General features: G+C 44.3%; 1 protein-coding gene across 1 annotated transcript; it reads right to left on the bottom strand.

Annotated features, from left to right (window-relative positions):
- LYL1 (LYL1 basic helix-loop-helix family member) lies at positions 1–24,346 on the bottom strand. Its single transcript, XM_066618047.1, has 4 exons — positions 23,814–24,346; positions 4,479–4,907; positions 3,403–3,494; positions 1–3,164 (listed from the first exon to the last, which is right to left on the bottom strand). Exons 2-4 carry the CDS (start codon positions 4,889–4,891, stop codon positions 2,821–2,823), a joined length of 849 nt encoding a protein of 282 aa, XP_066474144.1. The 5' UTR covers positions 4,892–4,907; positions 23,814–24,346; the 3' UTR covers positions 1–2,820.
- Positions 24,347–24,630: the final 284 nt, after the last annotated feature.

Genomic DNA, 24,630 nt, shown 5'->3' with positions numbered 1-24,630 from the left:
TTATTTCAGTTTAAGAGACAACTTGGATTTTTTAATTCAGCAGTATAGGAACACGCAACAAGAACCAATATGGCAAATAAATGGAGTGGGGGGGGGGAATCAACATCACATGGCTAAAAACCACTGGGACAGATGGACAAAGGTTGCCATTGCTCATAGTTTCCAAACCCAGGGGATGGCTTAGCAGACAAAACTCCTTAACCAAGCCCTGGGGATTGGAACTGAAGAATAGTTGGGCAGACAAGACAACTTCAGGAGAGTATCAGTTTGGTAGGGCTGTTTGTCTTCATCTGTTTGAAATTCTTTCAAGCTCTGTACTGGGAATGTTGAGCAGTTCTTTAGGCGTGTAAAGGTGGCTGCCTCCGGTAGCTTGTACCACAGCAAAAGCAAATAGTCTTTACAGTGCTCCAAGAGCTGCTGTTTTCTTTCCACTGCAGGCTACTAGAGTTGCTCTTCTGAAATAACAGCAGGTCACTATCCGGAAACTAGTCAAATGTTTCAGTGTTTGCAGACACTGCCAGCCACAGGCCCCAGTGCTCAAAAGGTAGGACACAAGTGCTCTGCATGGTTTCCTGTCATCCTGCTCTACCCCAGTGCACACACACACAAACTTCTTGGCTTCCAAGCAATCCTGCTCCTTGTCCTACTGTTCTTCACCTACCCATCGTTCTCTTCAGTCATTACTTCCTTGCTAAAAGAAACAAAAAATTAAGTCCCAGGGACCAGCTTCAATTCTGTTATAAACCAAACAAGCCAGAGTTTGCAAAATGAGCAAAATTGCGCAATAGAAGCACATTTTGCAGTAAAGTATTGGTTGATATTTTGATTTTGGAATTGATTTGAGTTTTGGAAATTCACTCGCCTTGGAGCAGTGTAAGCACCACAGATCATCTGTAGCTCCATATTTTTCTCTCCATTTTTTTCTCTCTCCATATGTAGCCTGAACCCTGATGGATCTGCAGGTTCTGGGCCAGAACAGCCTCCGCCACTACAGTAATTGTTTATCAAGTCAAATGGGGGCAAAAGTCATTTTTGGGCCTGTCTTCTTGCAAGGAATATCAGTAAGCACCCACCTCCTTCACACACTAACCTAGAGGTCCAGTGGGTACGAGTATGCTTATGTCTTGCTGAACAGTAATAGTTGCTATACTGCTTCCTTCCTCCTTTCCCCTCGGTTACCGCACCTTCCTCAAAAGGCTTCACCATCCATTCTTCACTGGATAACAGGCAATGCAGAACCTCCCACCCGCCCACCCCGCAAATCTCCTGCTGGCACATTTAGGCTTGGCAGGAGGCCCAGAATGTATAGGGCAGGTTTAGATACTGACTCAGCACAAACCGCCCTCTGATTTCCAGGAAGGGGACAGGTTCCTGAAGCCATGGCTCCCAGCCCAGCCCAACCACCGCTGCTAGGGTCTAGCCTACCAGGAATGACGCAGCAATTGCTACAGAATCACTTATCAGTCCCAACAGGTCCTTCAGAGCCCCTCCAACCAATCCCCCAGGCTTCGATAAATCCCCTTACATCCCACAAGGGCCGCTAAAATTCTTGTGGTGAGTTGCAGGAAGTAGTATGATGAAGGCCACTGAAGGTGGTAAACCTGAATCTGGGCTGCACCACTGTAGATGGCAAGTGGCAGCTCAAATGAATGGAATGTGGAAAAATCCAGCACCTAGAAACCTAGTGTGTCGAGGTGGAGGGTTTTAGCCTAGCCTTCTCCCTCATATGCTAGTTCTCACTGTGTAGGAATTTTTTGTCTCTCCATTCCAGCACGTGAGCCTTTACCTGCATTCTGAAATGGTAGCACCCAGCATTGGGTTTTTCATTTCAGTAAGAACAACCCTTTGAGGCTCAAACCAAATGATACACAGTAGATGTGTGAGTACAAGTCTCCCAAACCTTTTTTTTTTTTTTAATGAAAAGCAGTCACGGGAGGCGGCAGAGGAGAGAACTGGGGGGGGGGGGGAGTAAGGCTTATTAACTCTTTTCTCTCCAGCTATTTTTTCTGTTCAGCTTAAAATGTCCTCCCGGTGACTTTTCCATCATAGAAAATACAATGGGTACCTGGAAAACCACTGCCAAGGGGTTTTCAGAGACAGCTCCTTGATGCAGGATCCTCCTCACTGAGGGAAGACTGAGTCTGTGATCTGAGGGCTTCCCCACACCAGATCCAATGCCCAGTGAGAAACTATTGTACTTCAACCCATCACACTTCTTTAAGTTTGCTCCTCGTCTTTTGCACCACTCAAACATCCAGGAACAACCTACACAAAATTGACACTTGGGATTGAGACCAAGATTCAAACCTACTGAGAAGCAAAAGTGAAACACAACGTATCCCCTCCCCAACCAGGGTGTTATTCTAACAGGGTCACCATCTCCTGGAGGATAGGGCAAGGGGGAGTCACATAACAACTAGTCTTGTTTTAGAGCGGCCCCCGCCCACCCTTACACAGTTTTGAAAGCAAGTCAAGCTGGGGACATGGACATAGAAGTGGCACTCCTAATTCTTCCCCAAAATCCCCACTCTTTGTGACATTAGCAGGGTAGGAAAGGATGTCTCAGTCAAGAGCATAGGTTTTCCTTCTCTATGCTTTGCTGGACTGCTGTGTATCAGTCCACCCCAAAATCCATACATTCCAAAGGTTACAGGAACCCTAATGTCACAATCTGTCCAATAGCCTTTGGTCCCAGCTAGGATCCCAGGAAGGGATGTGCAGCCCAGATAGTTTCCATCAGTGCTGGTTCAATCCACATATATGGCAGTGTATCTGTATGTCAGGTGGGGGTGATGATCCTACTGCCAGCCAGGCGGCTCATCACCGTGGTTCTCCTGCCCCTAGCACAGTCAGTGGCTCTACTTGCACCCGCTCCAATTTTATGGGTGCTGGTGGTGAGGGAGTCTCTGGAGTTCCATTGCAGGGGACCTCTGCATCAGAAGGGTCCACCCCAGCCGACCTGGCCTGGTCACTCAGCAACTTGACCAGGAAGTTGATATATTTCATGGCCAGGCGAAGGATCTCATTCTTGCTCAACTTCTTGTCAGGCGGGTGGGTAGGGATGAGTTTCCGGAGCTCAGCAAAGGCCCCGTTCACGTTCTGCTGACGCCAGCGCTCCCGGCTGTTGGTGAAGACCCGACGTGCAACCTTTTGGGGCTGAAGACCTGGGCAGACGGATGGAGAGAAAGGTGGAGATGTAAAGTGCATTCGTAATGGGAAAGAGGTGACCATGGACTTGGGAAACCTCAGCTGTGCTCATGGGGTAGCCTTGGGGACTTGGGGTACTTGGGGTAGCCTTGGGGACTTGGGGTAGCCAGAGGACTGCAGACTCAGTCCTCTGCAGCTGGAAAATGAGCAGCTCCATTCCAGGAGCAGAATCACAGGTGCATTTAAGCCACTCACCTTCAGTAATGTCCTGTTCATAATGGCTTGGCCTACGCTTGAGGCGGTTGTTGGGGAAAAGGCCAAATGTCCCGGAGCTGCCAATGTAGATACTGCAGAGAGAAGAGCAGAGACCATACAGATTCCTCCAGTGTGCTTAAGAGACCCATTTACATACAGGTACTTGCAAACAAAATCTGCATGTTGATTAGATCTGATTTTTGTCTAGCAGACCAATAAAAGTATTATTGACTCCACCTCCATGGGGCTGAAAAGGCTCTTGTTCCTCTGCATGTACTGAGACATCTGATGTCCAGCACTGCCCTGTGCAGATAAGCTCTGAACATGCAAACACTCAGGATGGAATGACCAGCAGACATGTTGTGGTGGGGTGAGGTGTGACAGTCCAGCACACTCCTACCCCTCCCTCCCACTCCACGTGTTCAAGGAATTTCAGAAAATGGCTAATTAAGAATAAGGAGAAAGGTCGCTGAATTGGTGTTCCTGAAAAGGAACAAAATTGGTGTGTGTGCCTGAGCGTGAGAGATTACTGAACGCTATTTTGTGCTCGATGAGAGCATTTCAGATTGGCTCTGTTTGTGAGGTTCTACCTCTGAGCCATCTGGCATAGCCAGGCTTTCGCTTCCCCACACCGGTGAGGTGTCACCCCCCCCTGCCTCTACCTCATCCCAACAGCATCCACTACTGGATCGATGAGGCCCTAAGCTTGGCTCTCAAGCTCTCCCTCCTGAGCTCTAGGATCTGAGACTCCAAAGACCTGGCAATCGCAATGGAAGACTCAGCCAGGTCTGAAGCAACCAACACTCTTGTGCTTGTGATCACTGACAAGAATCTGCATTCTCAGCTGCCCAGAACTTTTTTTTTTAAGGGTTGGCAGTTTAAGAAATAAAGAAACCAGGCTGGTTCAGCCCCCCCCCCTTTTTTTTTTTTGGCTTCCTGTTGACCCCAGCTGAATAAAATTGAGCTGAGCAGTGGACCTTGCTTCAGTGAAAGGGTTGGCCCTGGCAGGTCATCAGCAGAGCCAGGATGTCTTCCACCCTCACTCCCAAATCTGAGTATTTCCCCTCAGGACTTACCTGTTGAGGAAGGGATGGTGCTGATACTGTGGGGGCAAGAGGGGGCTTCTGACTCCAGCTAGAGGCATGGAAGGTGGAGGAGGATGAGGTGACAGACCTGAGAGCTGCAAGAGGCTTGGGATGGGGTGCAGTGCAGTGAGCTGGGTGGTGGGGACCTCAGGATGGGTGGGGGGCTTGCTATGGCCCAGGCTAATGACAGGGACATTGTGGGGCAAAGGCACTAAGGGGGGCTCAGGTGCAGGGCTCCCCTTGGTTTGAGGAGAGGAAGAGGTGGGGCTGGTGGGGGGTGGAGTAGCCTCTACCTCATCCTCCCCACTGGCTGGGGAGGGGAGGGGTGGTGGGGAAGCTGGAGGTGGAGGGTCTTGCTGCTCTGGGACACTAGGGGGAGTGGGGCTCTTCAGTTTCTCCATCATTTTCCTCTTCTCTCATCTGTGGGGAGAATGGAGGAGAGTGAGACTGGTGCCATGCTGATGACTGTGATCAATTTACTGTTCTACAATTATTATTATTATTATTATTATTATTATTATTATTATTATATCACTTTTCAACAAAAAAGTTCACAAAGCGGTTTATAGAAAAAAACGCAGGTCTCTCTAGACCAGGGGTGCTCACACTTTTTTGGCTCGAGAGCTACTTTGAAACCCAGCAAGGCCCGGAGATCTACCAGAGTTTTTTTTAACAATGTTCGCACCATCATAACATATAACATTTATGTGTACAATGTATGTTGGTGTACCTTGAGCCCCACTGAGTATAACAGGACTTACTCCTGAGTAGACATGCCTAGGATTAGGCTGTGAGGCTGCAATCCTAGCCACACTTACCTGGGAGTAAGCCCCATTGAGTACAATGGGCCTTACTCCCGGCGTTTCCTCCCAGAGGCACCTGAAGGGGGGGGGCGGCACTCCGCGATCTACTCATTTTGCCTCGCGATCTACCGGTAGATTGCGATCCACCTATTGAGCACCCCTGCTCTAGACCATTCAAAAACAAAAAACAAAAACAATAACCAAGTACAGGTCCAGCCTATTTATACACTCATTTTTTATACATGGATATGACTCAACACAAATGGCCCCTGCAAATGAGAAGTAATGTACTGATCCCTGGAGAAGGGAAAAATGCATCCCTTTAAAATCAATTTAAAAAATGGAACAGTCCTTTAACAATAGCCTCCTTAATGGGGGGGGAGGCAGCTGGCTGACAATCCATCAATCCTTCTCTCTCCAGGAGACCCCTCCCTTCCCCCTGAGCACATGAAAGAAAGATGATCACTTTGCATTGGTGAAGGGAGGGACTGAGTGAAGCACTTGGAGGAGGACTGATTGATGGATTGTCTTCTTAATGACTCTTATCTTACATCACAAAGGTCATCAAGGCTGTTTTTAAATCAACAGAGCAAAGAAACTTTGTTTTTTAAATTGATTTGCTATAGTTCATTTAGTGCTTGGAACAAAACCCACCTGAATAATGAGTCTCAACCTGTAGTAGCAATTAGGAGACAAGGCAGGCAAGAATAAGGCAAATGTGGCTTAGCTTTCCTTGAGAACCTGGTCACTGAAGACAAGGATACCAACCTAAGAGAGTGTTATGAGGTCCTTCCTCCCAGGTTTGGGAAAACCCATGATTATGCCTCAAGGGCATCTGTGCCTCCAGGTATGATGAGATATAAAAGGAATTACAAGGAACGCTGTTCAGTTCTAACTGTTATCAAATCAGCTGTCTCTGGAAAGAACCTGTGTGGCAGCAGCTGCCCTGACTGTCCTCTTGATCTGTTATTTGCTCCACTCTGAGATTTGGGGGACGACGACGACGACAGGGGCTTCCAAAGAGGGCTTGATCACTGCCAAGGTGAAGACAACCAGATGTGCCACTGTCATTGACAAGGGAGGAGGGCAATGCCATAAGCCCCCTCCTGTGGGAAGAGCCAGGGGCCTTCTGACCCAGGCACTGCTATCCATTGCGCTTCCAGATTTGGTCTCGGAAGGGAGGTGCTTCTGAGAATGCGGATTCACCAGATCTCAAAGTTATGCAAATTGAATTGAGCTTCATCAGAAACACTTTATACAAGGCCTGCTGGGATTTGCAGGAGTACAAATTCCATGCCAAATCCAGATTCCACATGAAAAGCTACACAAGAAGAGTCAAGCAGAGTAAGTGCGGTAAGCTACAGCAAGGAAATGATGCCCTGTAGATCCTATGAAGCCCTATCTTCGTTTGCCAAGTGCAGGCCTGGTCCAAGACCACCTGTGACAGTGGGCCAAATGCTCACTTGGTGCCTTACTTGGTAATGAGCCACGCCCTGGCTTCAGGCCACAGGTTGGCAAGGAGTGCTATAGACCTTCACTGCTCTTCCTTCCTCTTTCCAACTTGGATTGGAAAGAGGTGGATGGAGCAAAAAAGGAAGTTTGGAGGAGAGACGAGTGGTAGTCTAGACTATAGCATCCATCCCACTCAGCCTCATGGATGGGCCAGCCCTAGTTCTCATGTCTTTTCCTATCTAATGTGGTATAATGGCTAGAGTGTTAGGCTTGGACCAGAGACTCCAATTCCAAGTCCATTTTGAAGCTGATTGCAGACGCCTGGAATCAGTTACTCCCTCCCAGCCTAACCTAGTCCACAGGGTTGTTACCAGCTAAAAGAGATAAATCCCATCCTGGGTTACCTGGGTATACTACCAGAGGGGAGGTTACTCTACTGCAGCAAAACAACAAGTCATTTTGTGGTTTCTACATCAAGTGGAGAGTACTCTAGTCGAGGAGTTCTCAAATGATTCAGCATCAGGACCTACTTCTTATAATGATACTCTATTGGGATCCACCTAGTTTTACAAGGGTTTTTTAAGAATGATCTAGAAAGAAATAATATTTTTATTTATTTACAAATAATATTTACCTACAAAAAAACTCAGTCCATTTCGCGCAATGAGGCAGCCCTAGTGAAAAGCCTAAACTAAAAGCCTGAGGGGCTTAGTAATGTGACCCAGCTTCCACCTACCCCACTTCCTGTCATTGATAGACTTGGGGGGAAAAAACACATCAGAAAAAAGACCTTCAATCATTTATCTCCCTATATTTTCACAAGCTTGCAAACTGTAGGAGCTGAGCAGCTATCTGATTTTTTAATAGCCTCAGGGCTTGAGGTAATTAGTTGTCCGATCTTTCCATCATCTGTGTTTTCATTGGAGGCTCTGCAGGACCCACCAGAAATTGGGTCAGAAACGCTACCCACCAGTTTGAGAAACGCTACTCTAGTCCAAGAAAAGTGTACTGAATTCACAATGATGCCACAGGACTATGTGTTCATTTTTTAATAAACTGATACCCTAAATTCAAGTTGAAATTGAGCGAATACTGCCAAGGAAATACCAAGTTATGGTTGCTGTCATTCCTCCAAAAACCACATCGACATCAGTAGGGCAATCCGAGAGCCAGATCAGGCTGCTGGGGGGGGGGGGAGATTGCATGTTAGAATGCTCACCTATGAGGAAAAGAAAATCACACACATAGAAAATTAGCAGTCCTCCATGAAGGAGCCAAGCTGTTTTTATAGATGTGACATCATTCAAACATGCCATTTCCACCTTAGTTCTAAAGTGGCTCTGGGTTGGGCTCTCAATTCCACTTATTTTTAGTTACATATGAAACAAGCTAACTGCAGTGCGCAAGCCAAAAGAGCAATTCCTCTCCCGATAGCCTGCCAAAGGATCCAATCCTGACAATCCAGAAAACACTGCTTCCAATCTAAATATCATAAAGCTGCACGTTTTTATAAAGCACCATTTATTCCCCAGATAATTTCAAGAATTCTGAAATCCAGTGCGCATTAGCTGAATCCACTGCCCAAAACAGGTAGCAGCAGAGCTGCTGGCACCCCTTTGGGGTCACAGCCTGATTTAGAATTCACCAAAAGTTCTAAATCAGAATTCACCAAAAGGCATCCAGGCCCGATGCCATCACCACATCCTGTGGCAAGGAGTTCCACAGACCAACCACATGCTGGGTAAAGAAATATTTTCTTCTGTCTGTCCTAACTTTCCCAACAGTCAATTTTAGTGGATGTCTGATGGTTCTGGTGTTGTGTGAGAGTGCAAAAAGCATCTCTCTATCCACTCTATCCTTCCCCTGCATAATTTTGTATGTTTCAATCATGTCCCCCCTCAGGTGCCTTTTTTCTAGGCTGAAGAGGCCCAAACGCTGTAGCCTTTCCTCATAGGGAAGGTGCCCAGCCCAGTAATCATTTTAGTTGCTCTCTTTTGCAGTAGGAGTTGTATCAGTAAAATTGGCCAGAATTGGTTGGCCAGAATGAATTGGGTCAACAAGGCTCATACACACGCATGCAGATGCCTGGCTTCCTTTAAAAAAAAAAATTGCAATGGGTCCTGATTCAATCCCTGGCATTTCTGTGTGTAAAGTTGGAGAGAGTCTGTCTCAGTCTCTGCAGAACTGCTGCCAGTCAGTGTAGAGTCTACACCAGGGTGTCAAACTCCAGTGTCCAGAGGGTGTCAAACTCATTTCACACAGAGGGCTGAAGTTAGCATTCCTGGTGCCTGCTGAGGTCTGTATGTGACATCATTGAGCAGGAAGTGACCAGAGATAAGAAAAGCACCATGCAGGCCAGAAAAACGGGCTCTGCGGGCCTCATGTTTGACACCCCTGGATGGACTGATTGGTAGAAATCAGCTTAATATCCCCACAGTGGTCTTCATTCCCCAGTGGTGGTACAGATCCTACAGGGAAAAACTCACCCTTTCCTTCCTAGCTTCCTAAAATGGATTAACTACTTTTCCATTAATAGCTTGAAGTGGTATTGCACATGGCAGTCCATTTTCAGGCTGTTGCTGCTTCAATCTGGGCCCAGCAAGTGCTGGTAGTTCTTGGCATCCTGTAAGGTTGCATTTTCTCTCTGATTGTAGGATGGGAAGGAAGCCCCCCCCCCCCATTGCAGGTATCTTTGAATTGCTGATGTGTGGGGAATCTGCAACCCCAAGGAGAGATGGTGGGATAAGATTGAGGCAGACCTTCTCAGCAGATAATCACAGGATGTGGTCGTGGTCTTACCCACAAGTGGAGGTAAGAAGCCACAGTCTCGTGTGGGTTTCTTCAAGACTCTGCTCTGTCTTGGGAGAAGACTCTGCTGATACCCACTTGGGCAAGCTGTAGCGCTTAAAGGCCCAGCTGGGGAATTTCTCTCCAACTCCCTCATAAGTGCTGCTGCGGCAGCCGTTTTGTCTGCCTTTTCCTGTCCACATCAACAAGTTTCCTAAAGTATTTTCAGCCCAGGCTTATTCCCAAGTCAGTACAGCAGTGCTTTTGAAATAATTCAGGTGTATCTACACTACAAACTCATACTGGTATTATACCAGCTTAACCACTAAGGTGTTCCTTAAAGAATCCTGGAAATTGAGGTTGATGCAGCTCAACATGGACGGATTTAAAAAGCTGCACCTGCCAAAATTCCCTCTTCTATGCGATGGTAAAATGTATAGACACTCAGTCCCACTTTGTATCTGGTAATCCTAGTGATGGTGGAAGGGCAAAGAACCCCAGCCTCCCTGACCAGAGTTCACTGAGGAGAGCGACTATAAAATCAGTTTAAGCCTGTGGTGTAAATATGCCCAAAGCCTTACCCTGCCTCTTTTCTTGCCCATTTTCCTCAGCATCTCTCACTTCCCTACCTGCTTGGCCTTCTCCGATTACCTTCCCTGACTCCCGGGAAAGCTAATCTGAGCACAGCCAGTTAGATTCAGAGGAGGACAGTCCTCCTTTCACAGTGTCCCAGAAGAGGGAATTTTGTGGCACTACCACAGATTTACAACCCCAGATTTCATTTATCTGAATTTTGATGTCAAATATTTACCAAGGATTCTCTTATATTAATATACCCTCCCCACTTGCAATATAGGAATAATAAGGGGTAAACTATATGTTACATACAAATGCACGTAAGGAAATCTTGCTGTTTATACTTAAATTCCATTACAGGTTTTGATTTGGAGCAGGGAAAGGGCTACTTAAGTATATCCATGCTGACCATTCCGCCCCCCCCCCCCAAAAAAACTGCTCTTGTTCCAATTATTTGTTTATTACATTAGCATCCCTCCTTTTCTTTGAGTAGCTCAGGATAGCATACAAGGTCCCTTCTTATTTTATCTTCAGCATAATCCTGGAAGCCTGTTCAAATATAATAAATCAAATATAATTATATTTGACAATATAAGAGGAATTTACACATGAAGCAATGGGGGGGGGCTTTCAGAACTCTGCCAACTGCTCCCTGTGAATTCACTTTTCTGTTCAGATTATCAGTTCCACATGTGGAGGCTGGGACAGCCAGTGAAATCCCAGCACCCTATCATTGGGCTAGAGTGGCTACTCCAAGGTCACCCTGCAAACTTCATGACAGAACATACATTTGAACCCAGGTCTTTCCAGAGTAAGCCGAAGGCTGCAATTCAATCTACGCTTTCCTGAGAGTAAGCCAACTGAGCGCAGTGGAACTTTCTTCTGAGTAGGCATGCCTAGGATTGCGCTGTAATACTCCCTCCGTTATGCCTCGCTGGTTCCACATGCTTACAACATTGCGTTAACATGCACTGGAGCAGCAAATTTCAACCTTTATCATATCGCAGCACACTGACAAGGCCCTAAAATTTTCAGAGCACACCATCCATTTTTTTGACAATTGGCAAGTCACACTGTGCTGCCAGGGGGGCAGGGGGGTCACATCCCCAAAGGCCCTACTAATAAGTTACCCTCCCCCAAACTCCTGCAGTTCACCAGTGGACCATTCACGTCTGGAACCTATGGGGTGGGGGCACCCAGCTTTTAATTAAAAAAACAAAACAAAACACAGCACTGTCATGCTCATTTGCACATACTGTCGCACAGCCCAATGTGACTTACTTCTGAATGGACATGCATAGGGTTGGGCTCTAAGTTTTCCCTAATGCTGACCTGCCTTGACTGCTTTTGAAAGGATTTTTGAGACAATGTGCATGAAGAAATCTTAACGCTTTGGAAATACGGTCCATATCCAGCCAGGATTAGCACTAGTCTGTCCTTCTTCTGCAGGGCCAAGTTGAGGAGCCGGAGCCTGATTGTGAGGCCTCCTATCCCTTCTCTCGAAACTATCAAAGAAGGCTTGACCATAACAGATATTATGTCGCTCCCCTGGGTTATATCATGCCACCCAAGTGATGAGGAGCCATGGCAGCCTCACGACATTTCTAAAGAACCTGGGGATTGGCTCTCAGTGAGTGTGCATTACTTTCTTGGAATCCCAAAAGCACTGCTGCTGTCCTCAGGCCAACGGCTTTGATTACCTGAGTTTGCCCTGACCATAGCTTTTCATTGGCCTGCAGTAGGTCACAGACCCAAACATGCAGGCACAATCCAACAAAGAGTAAAATGAATGAAAGGCTTAAGCACACTGAATTCAGCATTGGATTGTGGCAATTCAGCTTCCCTTCTGATGAGCATTGGCCTGTCCCTGTCATCTCATTCACTGTGTTAGTGAGAGAGCTTTATTCTTCATGCTCTCTCTCTCTCTCTCTCTCTCTCTCTCTCTCTCTCTGTGCCAGTTTTGTGGCACTTTAGGGCTCAGTCCTAACCAACTTTCCAGCACTGGAATAGCTGTGGCTGTGGGACGTGTGCAGTTGGGGGGAATCATGGAGGTCTCCTCAAGGTAAGGCAATGCTTGTTCCGTTGCCTAGGAGCTCCATTGCCCTTATGTCAGTGCTGGAAAGTTGGGTTAGGATTGCAGCCTAAAGTTAAAGCAGTAACGATGCCCTTCAACTCATCCTGCCCCGTAAATCCAGAACTTGTGGGGTGAGGTGTCTCATGTGGAGAAAATGAATAGCTGGACAGATATCAAGCTTTCCTATTATCATCCTGTGTCCTTGGGAAGCTGAGCCAACTGGGAGATTCACCACACACACACACACACACACACACACACACACACACACACACACACATTGGGGATAGGATTATTTCCAATCCAGGTGCAAAATCTAGCTTTCTTTGGACTCCACACTTCTGCCCTGTGCCTACCAAGAATACCCATTTCTGCCTTTCCCTCCCTAGGCTCCATGAGTTGTTGTTTCCCTTGATTCCAATGTCTTGCCCTGTCCTTCCCTTCATCACTTGGTTCAAAGACCAGGTTTTGTGCCTATTCAGCAGCTCCAGTGCTACAGGGCTAGCACTGCATAGTTATGGGCTGGTTTACACACACAGGAATCAATTGATGACTGCAACATCAAGTGATAGATTGCATGTGCAAATAACAATAATATTTTGCATTTGTGCTGCATTTTCAAGCACTCTAAGTACTTTATTATTATTATTATTATTATTATTATTATTATTATTATTATTATTATTATTATTATTTATTTTCACATAGTCACGTTGTTTTTGACTGGATTTTGTATATATCCACCTATCGAGTCCTTCCCAAGGACCTAGAATAGGCAGCTATTTTTTGTTTTTATGTTGTTGCATTACAAATATCGTTGTAGTAAATATGCTGTTCTTAGTAAAGTGGCCTTCTGTAATTGATTCTGTGCATACACTCATCCTCATGGTGTTCAGTTGGTATTACTCTTGCTGTCATATGCCACAGTCTTTCAAATTCTGTTTGCAGGTCTTTTATTATTATTTCTTGCATATCACAGCTACCAGTTCTTTAGCTGGACTTGGTGTTAATTACTAGTTGGGCCCCACCCAGGGGCCTAGGATGTCATAACGTATTTGCAAATAATGTGTACTGAACCAAGCAGGGTCGCTTTTTGAATTTGACTGATAGTAATTTTGTCATTATTCAGATGTTTTAAATTCAGTTCATGAGTTTTTGGGACTGAACCCAGTGTACCAATCACAGCTGGGATAACCACTGCTGGTTTAAGCCATAATCTTTGAATTTCAATTTAAATTCTGATATTTACCTTTTTTCATGATCTTTTTCATCAGTCCTACTATTGCCAAATACAACCATGTCGATAATGGTCACTTTATTTATTACTGTAATATCTGGTGTATTAATTGCCAAAATTTTATCAGTTTGTATTCAAAAATCCCACAAGAGCTTCTCATTTTCTGTCACTTTTTCTGCTTTATGCTCCCACCAATTATATTTCAATGTTGTAATTTCTACATAAATTCCAATTGATCACACAGGCCTGCAAGAAGGTCAGAAACGTTTTTCCCAAACTTTTTGGTGGTTTGATATGAATTTGGGGTGCTGATTCCAAAAATGGCATCCGTTTTGACCTATCACGTCTAGTTTTGGAGATATAGTGTAGCCTCTTTAGTGAATGGTTCAAGCAGCTTCCTCATGAGGAAGCCATGGTGTAGGCTAAGCATAAATTCACTAAAGAGGCTATGCCATGTCTCCAGAACTAGATGTGATAGGGCAAATCAGGTGCCATTTTTGGAATCAGCACCCCAAATATACCCAGGAATTGGTGTAACGTATAAAGAAGCAAAATGTGTGTTTGCATGTGTAATTTGAGCCATTGTAGTATGTCTAGATATATAATCAGTCTGTGCAATCTTCTTGCAGGAACTATGGTCAACAGTTTCTTCGGCTTCTTTGCACAATCTACATTTTGCATCATTTGATGATTTTACAATTCTGACCTTTATTGCATTTGTTTGAATAGCCTGCTCTTGGGCTATTCAACTATAGCCCAAGAACTATATTGATAGTTCTGTTTCTTTAAGGTTCCAGATGTTAACCACAGCCAGGTTTTTTCATTTTCAATTTTGTCTTTGATCTTTTGGTATTGGCAGTGCGGTGCTTTATTGTGCCAGCTTTCAGTTCTTGTTTTTATAGCATTTTTCATATACTCCTATTTAGTTTGCTTAACTTTTAGTAATTTCCTATTCATTACTTCAACAAGTGCTTCTTCCTGACATTCTTTTATATAATCAGTCTGTTGTTGTTGTTGTTGTTATTTCCATATTGCAGTTGCAGGGGGAGAACCGAGACAGGGTAGTGTGTCTAAGGCCAGCTAGTGAATTCACAGCATAGGTAACAATTGAACCTTCTCATTCTCTTGACCATTATGTTGCACCTGAATGAACTGTCACAGTTCAACCACCAGTGATAGAACTTTTTTTTTATACTGTGCACAAATCACTGCCTCTCTAGTGCTTATGCAAAGTGTCATGTTGTCCCTTTCCCTTCCTGCTTGAGTATATTCTGCTTACTGTACATATGAACAGAGGCAGGTAAGGTTAAAAATGGATCTCGGGGGGGGGGGCTGTGTTCTCTCACAATCCTAACCATGTCTACTCAGAAGTAAGTCCTATTTTGTTCAATGTGGCTTACTCTCAGGAAAGTGTGGTTAGGAGTGCAGCCTGAGTACCTGGGCGTTAGACCTTGGTGTCAGAGATAAATTCCATGACAGCTACCTCTAATCATTGAATTGCTCTACCGAAAAAGGAAATCGGCCTCCAGAAGAACCTGCTTGATGCCCGGAGTCCTCTCTCTCCTTCTTTGCTATGATTGGTTCTACATCTTACTTCCTTTCAGTGCCTTATAATCCATATGACTATTTATGCAATGATTCCTTGCTTCAGTTCTGGTGAATACGTTTTATCATTTCTTGAGGGCCTGAGGTGTAAAAACGACTGGCAAAGTCTCTGTGCAGAGGTTCATGTGAGCAGCTTACAGCCCTTTCAAGGTTTGGGGAAGCAGCTTGGACTCCTGGGGCCTTTCAGCTGGGTACAGCCAACAGCTGGCCAATGCACTGTTTTCTGGCAGCCTGATTCTGTGCAGAACTGGGTGCACCAAAGGCCTTTAAAAGGACTTCGTTGGGTTCAGGCACACCACCCCCTGCATGAATTACAGCCTAGGTGTACGAAATTCCAAACGATTTATAATTGGCTCATTTTCTATGCTGCTTCATGTGTCATCAAATTCTGATATGGAAGACATGTAGGCATAGGCATTAATGTATGACTCAGGGACAGTTCAACCTGTATGATTACACACAAAGCAACTTACACAGATGCAGGAGGATCATGCCTCTCAATGGAATAACAGCATCCAAAACTCTTTTGGGGTTGCTCTTATGAACATGCTAATGAGTATTTTTCAGATCAAGACCCACCACCTCCTAAAAAAATGGGTTGAATCAGAGTAGAAAGTTGCAATTTGGGGGATACAGAAACACTCTCAAGACTGGCTCCAGACTGGGCTGTGGTTTTTTTGCTGCCCCAGGCTAACACATTTGACAACTCCCTTGTGCGTGCGTGTGTGTGTGCGTGTTTACTACATATGCTAAGCAGTACATGAAAGTAACACATGTTACAGTGTTACTAAATAACACGTGAAACAGTAACACATGAAATGATCATCAGTTGACCAGGTTATTATTTTCTCACTTTACTCCTTAACGGCTTTTACTTATTTACTTCCTCCCCATCAATCCAGAGCAGCTGCTGCCAGTTGGAGGTCTCTCTATCCTACTCCCTGGAATCACCCAACTGAGCAACTGCCTCTGTTAGTGACTGAACGTTTGCACCCTGGACAACTGTGTCCCAGTGAAATGCATTCCAGTATTGGACATTTGCGTCCAGTATTTTTTTGTCCCAGACATTTGTGTCCCAATATATGTTTAATTATATTAGATGAACTTTTTTATTTTTAAAACTCAAAAGTAGGGTTAGGGCTTGGGCTGTGATAAGAGGCTTAGAATATATAACTTGGGGTTTGTTGCCTAGTTATAGTTTGTTTATTGCCCATTTATAGTGGGACACAAAGAACCAGGACATGAATATCCAGGGATGCCAATGACTGGAACTCATTTGACCAAGCATTCAGGACACAAACATCTCAGTTTACTTCCTCTAAAGCAGGGGTGTCCAAACATTTTTGCAGGAGTGCCACATTATCTCTCTGACACTGTTTTGCGGGCCAGGAAAAAAAAAGAATTAATTTACATTTAAAATTTGAATAAATATACATAAATGTACATAAATGAATACATTAGAGATGGAACTTATATGATGGAATGAAGGCCTTGCGATAGCTCAAGGCCTATAAAAGATGTTGTGCAAAGCAAGGCCAGCCTTTCCTTTGTTGTTGCTGCTGCTCCACAGACATGAAACAGTAAGCAGTGGAGGAAGCCCTCGGCCTGCAGCTTGCGTGAGAGGTTGAACAGTTGGCCCTCACACTGAGAGCAGTTGCGTTGGGCCAGCGCAGGTTCCAGCAAGTCTTTAGTGGGCCAGAGGCTCATTGGAGACTGGGGGCTCCCCACAGGCCGGATTGGGGGTCCTCAAGGTCCGCAAATGGCCCCTGGGCTGGGGTTTGGGCACCCCTGCTCTAAAGTAATCTGCAACAACTCCCTTTCCAAAGCTTCCACACACCTGAGGCCAAGCACCCCTTGAATCAGTGCCAGATTTAGACTTTGTTGAGGCCCTACACTATCTAAAGCTGGGAGATCCCTTGTTTAAAAAATTTGCTGAGCAAGCCATTTGAAAAAGATCTATTTTCCACATTTTCCCAGTACACACAACATTTTAAAAGCCCCCCTTTTTGAGACCCTTGTGGATTGTGAGGCCCTAAGCAGTAGTTGTTTAGTATGCCTTAGGGTGCAATCCTAACCCACTTTCCAGCACTGGCATAGATGTGCTAGTGGGACATGTGCTGCATCCTTCAGCTGGGGGGCAGTCAGGGAGGCCTCCTCAAAGTAAAGAAATGTTTGTTGCTTTACCTTGGAGCTGCATTGCCCTTATGTCAGTGCTGGAAAATGGGTTAGGATTGCAACCTCAATCATGCACTGCCTTGAATATTGGCACCCCAAGCACTTCCCTTGTTTGTTTCTAGGGCTGGACTTGCCATCTCTCCAGGACTGGCTTGAAGTCTCCGGGAATCAATATCACTCTCCAGGTGACTTCTGAAAGTCAATACTGCAGATTTTAACAGAGCCTCCAGGAATTTCTGAACATCGTGCTGGAAACAGGAATAGAGCTGCCAGCCCTAGTTCAACAGACTACTGAAAAAGGATGAGCCTATAAACATGATGATAAGTATATTGGTCCACAATGCAAGTTGTTCCTCCTTATATTGTATTCCTACATTACAGGTTGTGATAAACCAGTTACCAAATCCCTGTCAAAGTAATGAAGTCTGGCTTCCAAACCCTTAGCTCCAGAGCACAATCCGAATGAGTCAATGGCCTGGCATACATCCCTTACTGCCAGCCCAGGAGTGTTGCAAATGTGGCCTAAGGCATGTCTACAACAACTGAAGTCAGGGAGGCCAGTATGAGGATGTTTGCCGGCCTCCTCATGCCAGACCCAGGCTGGCGACAGGAGAGTTAGTGCCGGCCTAGGGAGGATAGCATGGGGGATTGGGGAGGGTGGTGGGAGGGCGTAATGGGGCATTTCTGGGCAGGGGAGGGCAGGCCGCCTGGTGAACTGGGCCCAGGAAGGGAGTGGGTTGGCCTGGGTGACTTAGTCCCTATCCTAACCGCTCTCCCAAGCAGCCTGGCATTACATCAATCCCCCTACTCTTAGTTGCACAGAAGCCACCTCCTACCCTGCACTGGATATAGCGCAGGCCAGTTGACCTGCCTGTTCAAACACAGGATAGAATTGGGCTGCCAGAGTCTTAGCTAGAACCCACAATCCTCTCAAATCCAAGCAGCTGGTCAGCAGACCTTTTTGCTCTAAGAAGAGCTGAATTCTGATTAATCAATGATCAGAGGTGTTGTTTCTGATGAGTAAGACAGGATTACAGCCTAAGGGTCCAATCCTAACTTGCCAGCAGTGCTGTAACTGTGCCAGTGGGGGGGGGGGGATCACAGAGGCCTCCAAAAGGTAAAGGAACATTTGTTCTAGTGCCTTGGGGCTGCATTGTAGCTGCATGGACAATTGAGAGCTCCAGGTGCCTCCAGAGGGCTTTCTGAAGGCCACAGGCACAGCTCTAGTCACCTTCAGAGGCTACAGGTTGAGCCAAGTTTGGCTCAGCATGGGTCAGGGAGATGCAAAGTTTGGCTCAACACTTTTCAGTTTTCAAAGACTTCTGTCAATGAATCATGACCTATTGTTCTAAGCTGGGGTGAAACACAAGATTCTGGCCTTTCAGTCCCATCCCTATAGTTAAGTAAAGTGGACAGATCAGCTTCCCAACCTCACATTCTTTGAAGCATGAGCCTGCAAAGTGTCATGTTTTTGATTCAGTGAGGAATAGATCTGAATTCAAGGTCTCCTGTAGATTTTGGAGAAAAATCCATAAGCAAGATGACTCGGTGCTTAGTTGCTAGAGAAGAGAGGTGCTGGGGTGCAAGTCTGCCTGGAAACAAAAGCTTGGCAGCTGCAAGTGCTTTCCCCCGGTCTTCGACATGTGGGAACACTCTCTAGTTACTCCATCATTGCACTTTGCCCCTCGCTGTCATAATGTGCTCTGAGGGATGCTGTTAAGCTTCCCAAGAAAGACATCAGCCAGGGATTGAAGAAACTGGTTCTTTGGTACAATGTAGGCCCAGCAGAGTTCCGACGACTACAGTTCAGGTTGCTTCCATACTACAGCACTTTAATGCTGTCAAGGCAGTACTTTCTGGAATTGGCCAGAAGCAGAATTAGAGCAGAATTTCCACCCATCGTTTTAATACAGTATCATATTATCCTGCATCTCCATTGCCAACATCCTCCTGTAATGTTTACTTACAAGTAAGTCCTATCCAGCAAAGATCCTTGGAAGTTGCAAATAAATGTTTATTGCTTTGAGGCTGATTCAGCCCATTTTTTTTATTTTTTATTTTTTTGCTTCTTGTTGATCCCAGCTAGGTAATTAGTGAGTAATTGCCCCTTCAATGGTGTCTGAATGAAAAATGAATAATCTCACTGAATTGTCGTCGTCCCCCCCCCAAAAGTCAGTTTATGTTCTATCAGAGGGAGGAGGGTTTTAATGGGGGTTTCCTCCCATTAATTTTGGGGTTTTTAAATATAAACCACCCCATCTCAACTGGGGGAATATGAGAAAAATTGTTTGCCCCTCCTAAACTGATGTTGTGGCAAGTCAGAGGTCATTCAAAGGACAATTACTAATCCCCAGCCATGATCAATAGAACTGCATACAATGGACTGCAAAGAAGAGTTTAATGGCACAGGAGCCTAAAACTCTATATCCACAGTGGACAGGCTAGTGCTGTAACTGTATTTTATTACCAAAAAATCACCCTAAATCAAGTCTTAAAAATCACCAACACAGAAAATCCCTGACTGAAACTATCTGAAAAGTCCAAGCTGCACCTTCCTTGCACACCCCCTCAAAGTTTACAAGCGAAACACTTTTTTAAATGAAAGTCAGACTGAATTGAGTCCTTCTGATAAAAAAATCCTGTGTTCCCTTGCTTTCTTTTTGAAATGATCTGATCTCATGAGCATGTAATTAAAGAAATGTTTCGTGGAAATGGGCTATCCACACACATTTTCCAAATGGACTGCTGTGTTCAAGAAATAAACAGACAATCAAAATGTATTTCATGTGCACTAATTTGTTCACAGGAGTGTTTTGAAAGGGACATGGCAGTACATGGCAAACTGGCATGCCGGAACTGTTCAGGAGCTTTGTTATACTGCCCACAGACAAATCAGGGCAGTGGCCACCAATAATGCAGAACAGAGATGAGAAAACATGCAACACGATGACATGTTTGGGAAACATGTCATCACATGGTGGGAAAACCCAACACAGGAATGCTGTTTTCACTCATCATGAGCAAAGCCTCTGCTCCCATTCTCATCCTGTCCTCTCGACAGTCAGATATGTCTGATATAGTTCTGGAGGATGTGGTATTAGTGCAAGCAGGTAGCATAGCATGTTTGTCAGTGCCATCCTATGCATGTCTACTGAGCCCCATTGAGTTCAATGGGGCTTACTACAAGAGTGATAGGATTGCAACCTTACAGCAAAATCCTAAGCCGGTCTACTCAGAAATACGTCCCACTGTGTTCAATGGGATTTATTCACAGGAAAGTGTGCAGAGGTTTGCATAAAATATTTAATTTTTCTGATGTTAAAATGTTTATTGTCTATTTTAAGGTTTGGTAAAAAAAATTCTTGACATTCATTTGTATGACATGTATCTCATGTGGTTTCAAATTGCTAAGCTGGTACTAAATAATGTCTTCTAGCAGTTGAATAAGAACTAAACCAGATAATTTTTTTTTCCAAAAAATGTATTGATGAAGATGAATTAGAAGAGGACCCACTTGTTTAACAGAGTCCCCAGATATGAGGCTGCCACTGACAACAGGCCATCAAAATGTGCCTGGTGCTAAAGAACTCTGCAATTCTGGGGGAGAAGGTTCTGTGTGCCCAAATGGCTGCTTGTCTCTTCACCCCTATAACCCTCCCTCTTGTTGCTCTTTCAGCCTGAACTTTGTCTTGGGTGACAAATCTGCAAAAGACTCAGGGCAAATTTTAAAAATGCAAATCTTAGCAAGACAGCGTATAAATTTGAATAAACAAATTTGCAAATACCTTTACTGGTCTGAATAACTGACGGGAACAGAATTCGGTTTTAGGTATTTCTTTGGAATAGAGTATGAAACCACTGGTTGCAAAAAAAATTCTTGCTTAGCAAAAGAAAAAAGAAAAAAAAGCCCCACTCTATTCAGGACAAAATGTCTGATGTCAGGGGCCTACCCCTTTTCCAAATACCGCTTTTGTATTTTCAAGTCCATCTCAGACTGCGCACAAAATTTTAATCTAAAACTATGGTTAAGATCAGATGGTATTTTCAAAAGCAGGTAACAGAATTCAGGGAGCTAAAGGAGCAACAATGCTCATTTGTGTGGCTGTCTTAGCCTTTTGTTCGAGTGTCAGGCAATAAAAATGTTTGAGAAATAGAGGAAATGGTTTTGCAAATGTCATCAGGAGGGTTTGGCTTCCCAATCAGCAAGATCTGAGACCATTTCAAAGTCATACTTACAAAAAAAGAATTAGCTACTTTTAAATGTGTGTGGGTGGGTATGAAAAAAATCTTAAAATACATGTTGTTTTTCAAAAAGTCAGCTCTATGACTGCAACTTAATGGGACATTTGTGATGCACTCACAGTTTGTACCCAAGAATTCCCCCCTAAAGTAGAGGGCTACAGAGGAAAGAGAGACCAGCAATTCAGTTCAGACTGTATGTAGGCTAAAGTTATGCAGCCATCTTAACAAAAACCCATAAATTTGGGATCTGGAATTTTTAATCCAATCACTAATCAAGAAAAGGATTTGATTTACATGAGTATATAAAACACCTTTTAAGATTCTGTAGTCAATTCATTTTAATCCATTATGTCTTATTTTACACCAAGCTGGCTGCACTAACTTCAATAGAACTGAAATTGATTTAAATCCAAGTATTTCAGATTGACTAGATTATGGCTCTATCAGGATTATGGTTTAGCAACAGTTTAACTTCCTGCTTTCAGTTTTCATATGTGTCTATGTTGAAAGTATGCAATATATTATTTATATTAAAAATATTTATTTAAGTAAATATAGTGTGGCCACAATCCAACATAAACACAAATCTCCTTGTTCAACTAAGATCAGTGTATTAATGAGTTCCTACCTCTGTGATGAATTGTGACACCGAATATTTACCATGTACAATATACTGTATGTAAATATAACAAAATTATGTGTGGTTTATATTGTTGCAATACAAACTTAATATATAGAATGTAAATTGGTTTTGTATATGATATATGTACACACAAATATAATTGTACATCTATCATACAATATTAAATCGGTCATTATATTTGTATGACATACATGCAACATACTACAGGCAGTCTTCCTGAAGAATGGGCTAATAATGATCCTGAATTTTCCTGACCCTTGGAACCACTTCAAGTGCTGTGTATTTCCAATGTCAGGCAAAAAGCACACAAACATTGTCACTTGTCCAGATTGTTAATTGTGACAATTTTGCATGCACGTTTATTTCAGTGTCTGGAGACACATGACAAGGGAAGTCACAGCTTCCCAATGCATGTGTTCATAATGCAACAAACATGTATGCAATCATAACACACAGTTTTCACATTTTTTCCTACACGGAAGTGCTTACCATAAAGGAAGTGTGTAATGGTCAATGTGACCCTTACTACAACAGATGTCAGTCCAGGAAAAAATGTCACTCACTATTTTGAATTGCTTACTCTCCACAATGCTGAGATTAACATGGAAGAACTATACCAGTTATTATAATATTATATAATATCTGGAAAAATAGAGCACAATCTAATCAACGTGTCTGCTGAGATCACTATATTTGCTTGCTGGTCTTACACGCACAATCTATGTACAGAAAAACACAGAATTACAAGTAAAACATTACTGAATGCCTTTCTGATAGAAAACATTAAAAAGCCCTTGCACTGATTTGGATTTTATGAAACATAATGAAAGAAGCAATAATCACTCAATTAAGCTACAAATTGAACTCTGGTAGGAAGCCATGTGGGTGATATGGCATGATAAGGGCTGCGATTGTCAAACAAGTGAGAGATATCAGAGTAGCTTAAATGCTAGCAGTGATCATTTCCAAGACAAGCTAAAGGATCGCAGGAGTGTTTGAAATCCAAATAGAGGTATAGGTGGAAAACTTAAGCCTATTGGTTAATGGTGATTACTTGTGTAATTATGCAAAAAAAAAAAAAATTAGGGAGAACTCCTATGACAAATGAGCAGTACTCAAAGGCGACTGTTGCTATCTGTATAAAGGAGAAAATTTGGGTTATAATGCAAGACCTATTTGACTTGCAATTATATTGTTAGGATTGCTATAAAAATTCCGGTTTGTTTTGACATTTGCTGAGCCTTACAGTTATCATTTTGTTTCTTAAATTGGATGTTCTGGTTATGGAAGGAATTGCAGGCAGTAAGGGGGGGGAAAAGCTAATAATTCATAATAAACAAAAATTCCTCCATGAAAACGGAAATGCAAGGAAGAATATTCTTAGATGAATCACTCGCCTGTGATGGACTGCTGATACAATAAGGAAATTGTTTTAAAATGTACTAGTTGTTTAAAGCGAGAGAGTGAGAGAGAGAGAGAGAGAAAACTGGCAGGCTATGGGGGGCAAGAAAGGACTGAGTTTAGGCTCAGATCGACAACAAATTGCTAGAAAGAGAAGCAACATCAACCGCCAAACCTTCTGCCTAACCCATGACTTGAAAGGCTCTTAAACATTGCGTACCGTTATCTTTGCTGAAATAAAGCAATGGCTGAAACGTAACCCTTCTTTCCCAAGAAACATGCCAACCAGCCTTCTCTGCCCACCACCCCCAAATGCCCCCTTGGTTTTCACCTGTCAGACTTCACTTGACCAAAGCCATCTTTCCTTCTGCAAAGGTCAAAGACAGTCATTTTTTATTCCGTGTTGCTGAAAGGCAGGTAGGCAGGCGGTAAAATTCCGTCCGATTGCTGTGGAATTTCGAAGTGAAACGAAGTGTCACCTGACTGCTGGCTGTAGGGAGGCCTGGATGGCAAGGTGGAGGGGCATGTAGAAGCAGTGCCACGGCAATCCACTTGAAGACAAGACAACCAGAGGTGCTGGGATCCAATCCTAGGTCCTGAGGAGGCTGCGACTGGCCAACATCAGCGGCTCGCTTACCCTCCAAGTCGGCCACATGGCTGCTGCCAGCTACCATGCTCGGGGGCCATAATTCGTGGCTGCTTCCTCTCTGCTCCACCGCTTCCCTTCGCCCGAGCTGGTGTATAATTATGATTGTTATTAGCTGTGGTGTTGGGGATGTCAAATCAATTAGGCTCCAGCTTTTCCTGCCACCTCATTCCCTACGAATCCCCCTGTGGCCACCTCTCTTTTTTTGACAGGCGCTATTTGGCCACTGGAAGGAGCTGCTTTGAAGAAGAAGTCTGGGCCAAGCTCCCTCCCCATTCCCTCCCCCTTCCACCTCCCCTCCCCTCCCCTGCATGAGAGAGATTTCCTGCCCTCTTTGGACAGGGGATGTTCTGCAGTTGGTAGATAAGCAGCACAGGAGCTGCCTGCACAGGGCTGATAAGGAAACTCCGGAGTCAGACCCAGCCTAAGCAAGGGGACTTGGAAAGCAAACAAGAGGAAGCCCAGAGTCTACGCACTGAAATAACATAGACCAGCGAGCACT

This window comes from Tiliqua scincoides, chromosome 2, assembly GCF_035046505.1.
Source record: "Tiliqua scincoides isolate rTilSci1 chromosome 2, rTilSci1.hap2, whole genome shotgun sequence".
Classification (NCBI taxonomy): Eukaryota; Metazoa; Chordata; class Lepidosauria; order Squamata; family Scincidae; genus Tiliqua; species Tiliqua scincoides.
Note: the sequence above shows the minus strand (reverse complement) of the source record. Positions and strands in the feature narration are given on the sequence as shown.

Coding starts and splice junctions, on each gene's coding strand:
- LYL1 (XM_066618047.1), bottom strand. CDS start 4,891: ATGATGGAGAAACTGAAGAGCCCCACTCCCCCTAGTGTCCCAGAGCAG. Junction 3,495..4,478: donor CACCATCCCTTCCTCAACAG/GTAAGTCCTGAG, acceptor TTCTCTCTGCAG/TATCTACATTGGCAGCTCCG. Junction 3,165..3,402: donor TGAACAGGACATTACTGAAG/GTGAGTGGCTTA, acceptor CCGTCTGCCCAG/GTCTTCAGCCCCAAAAGGTT.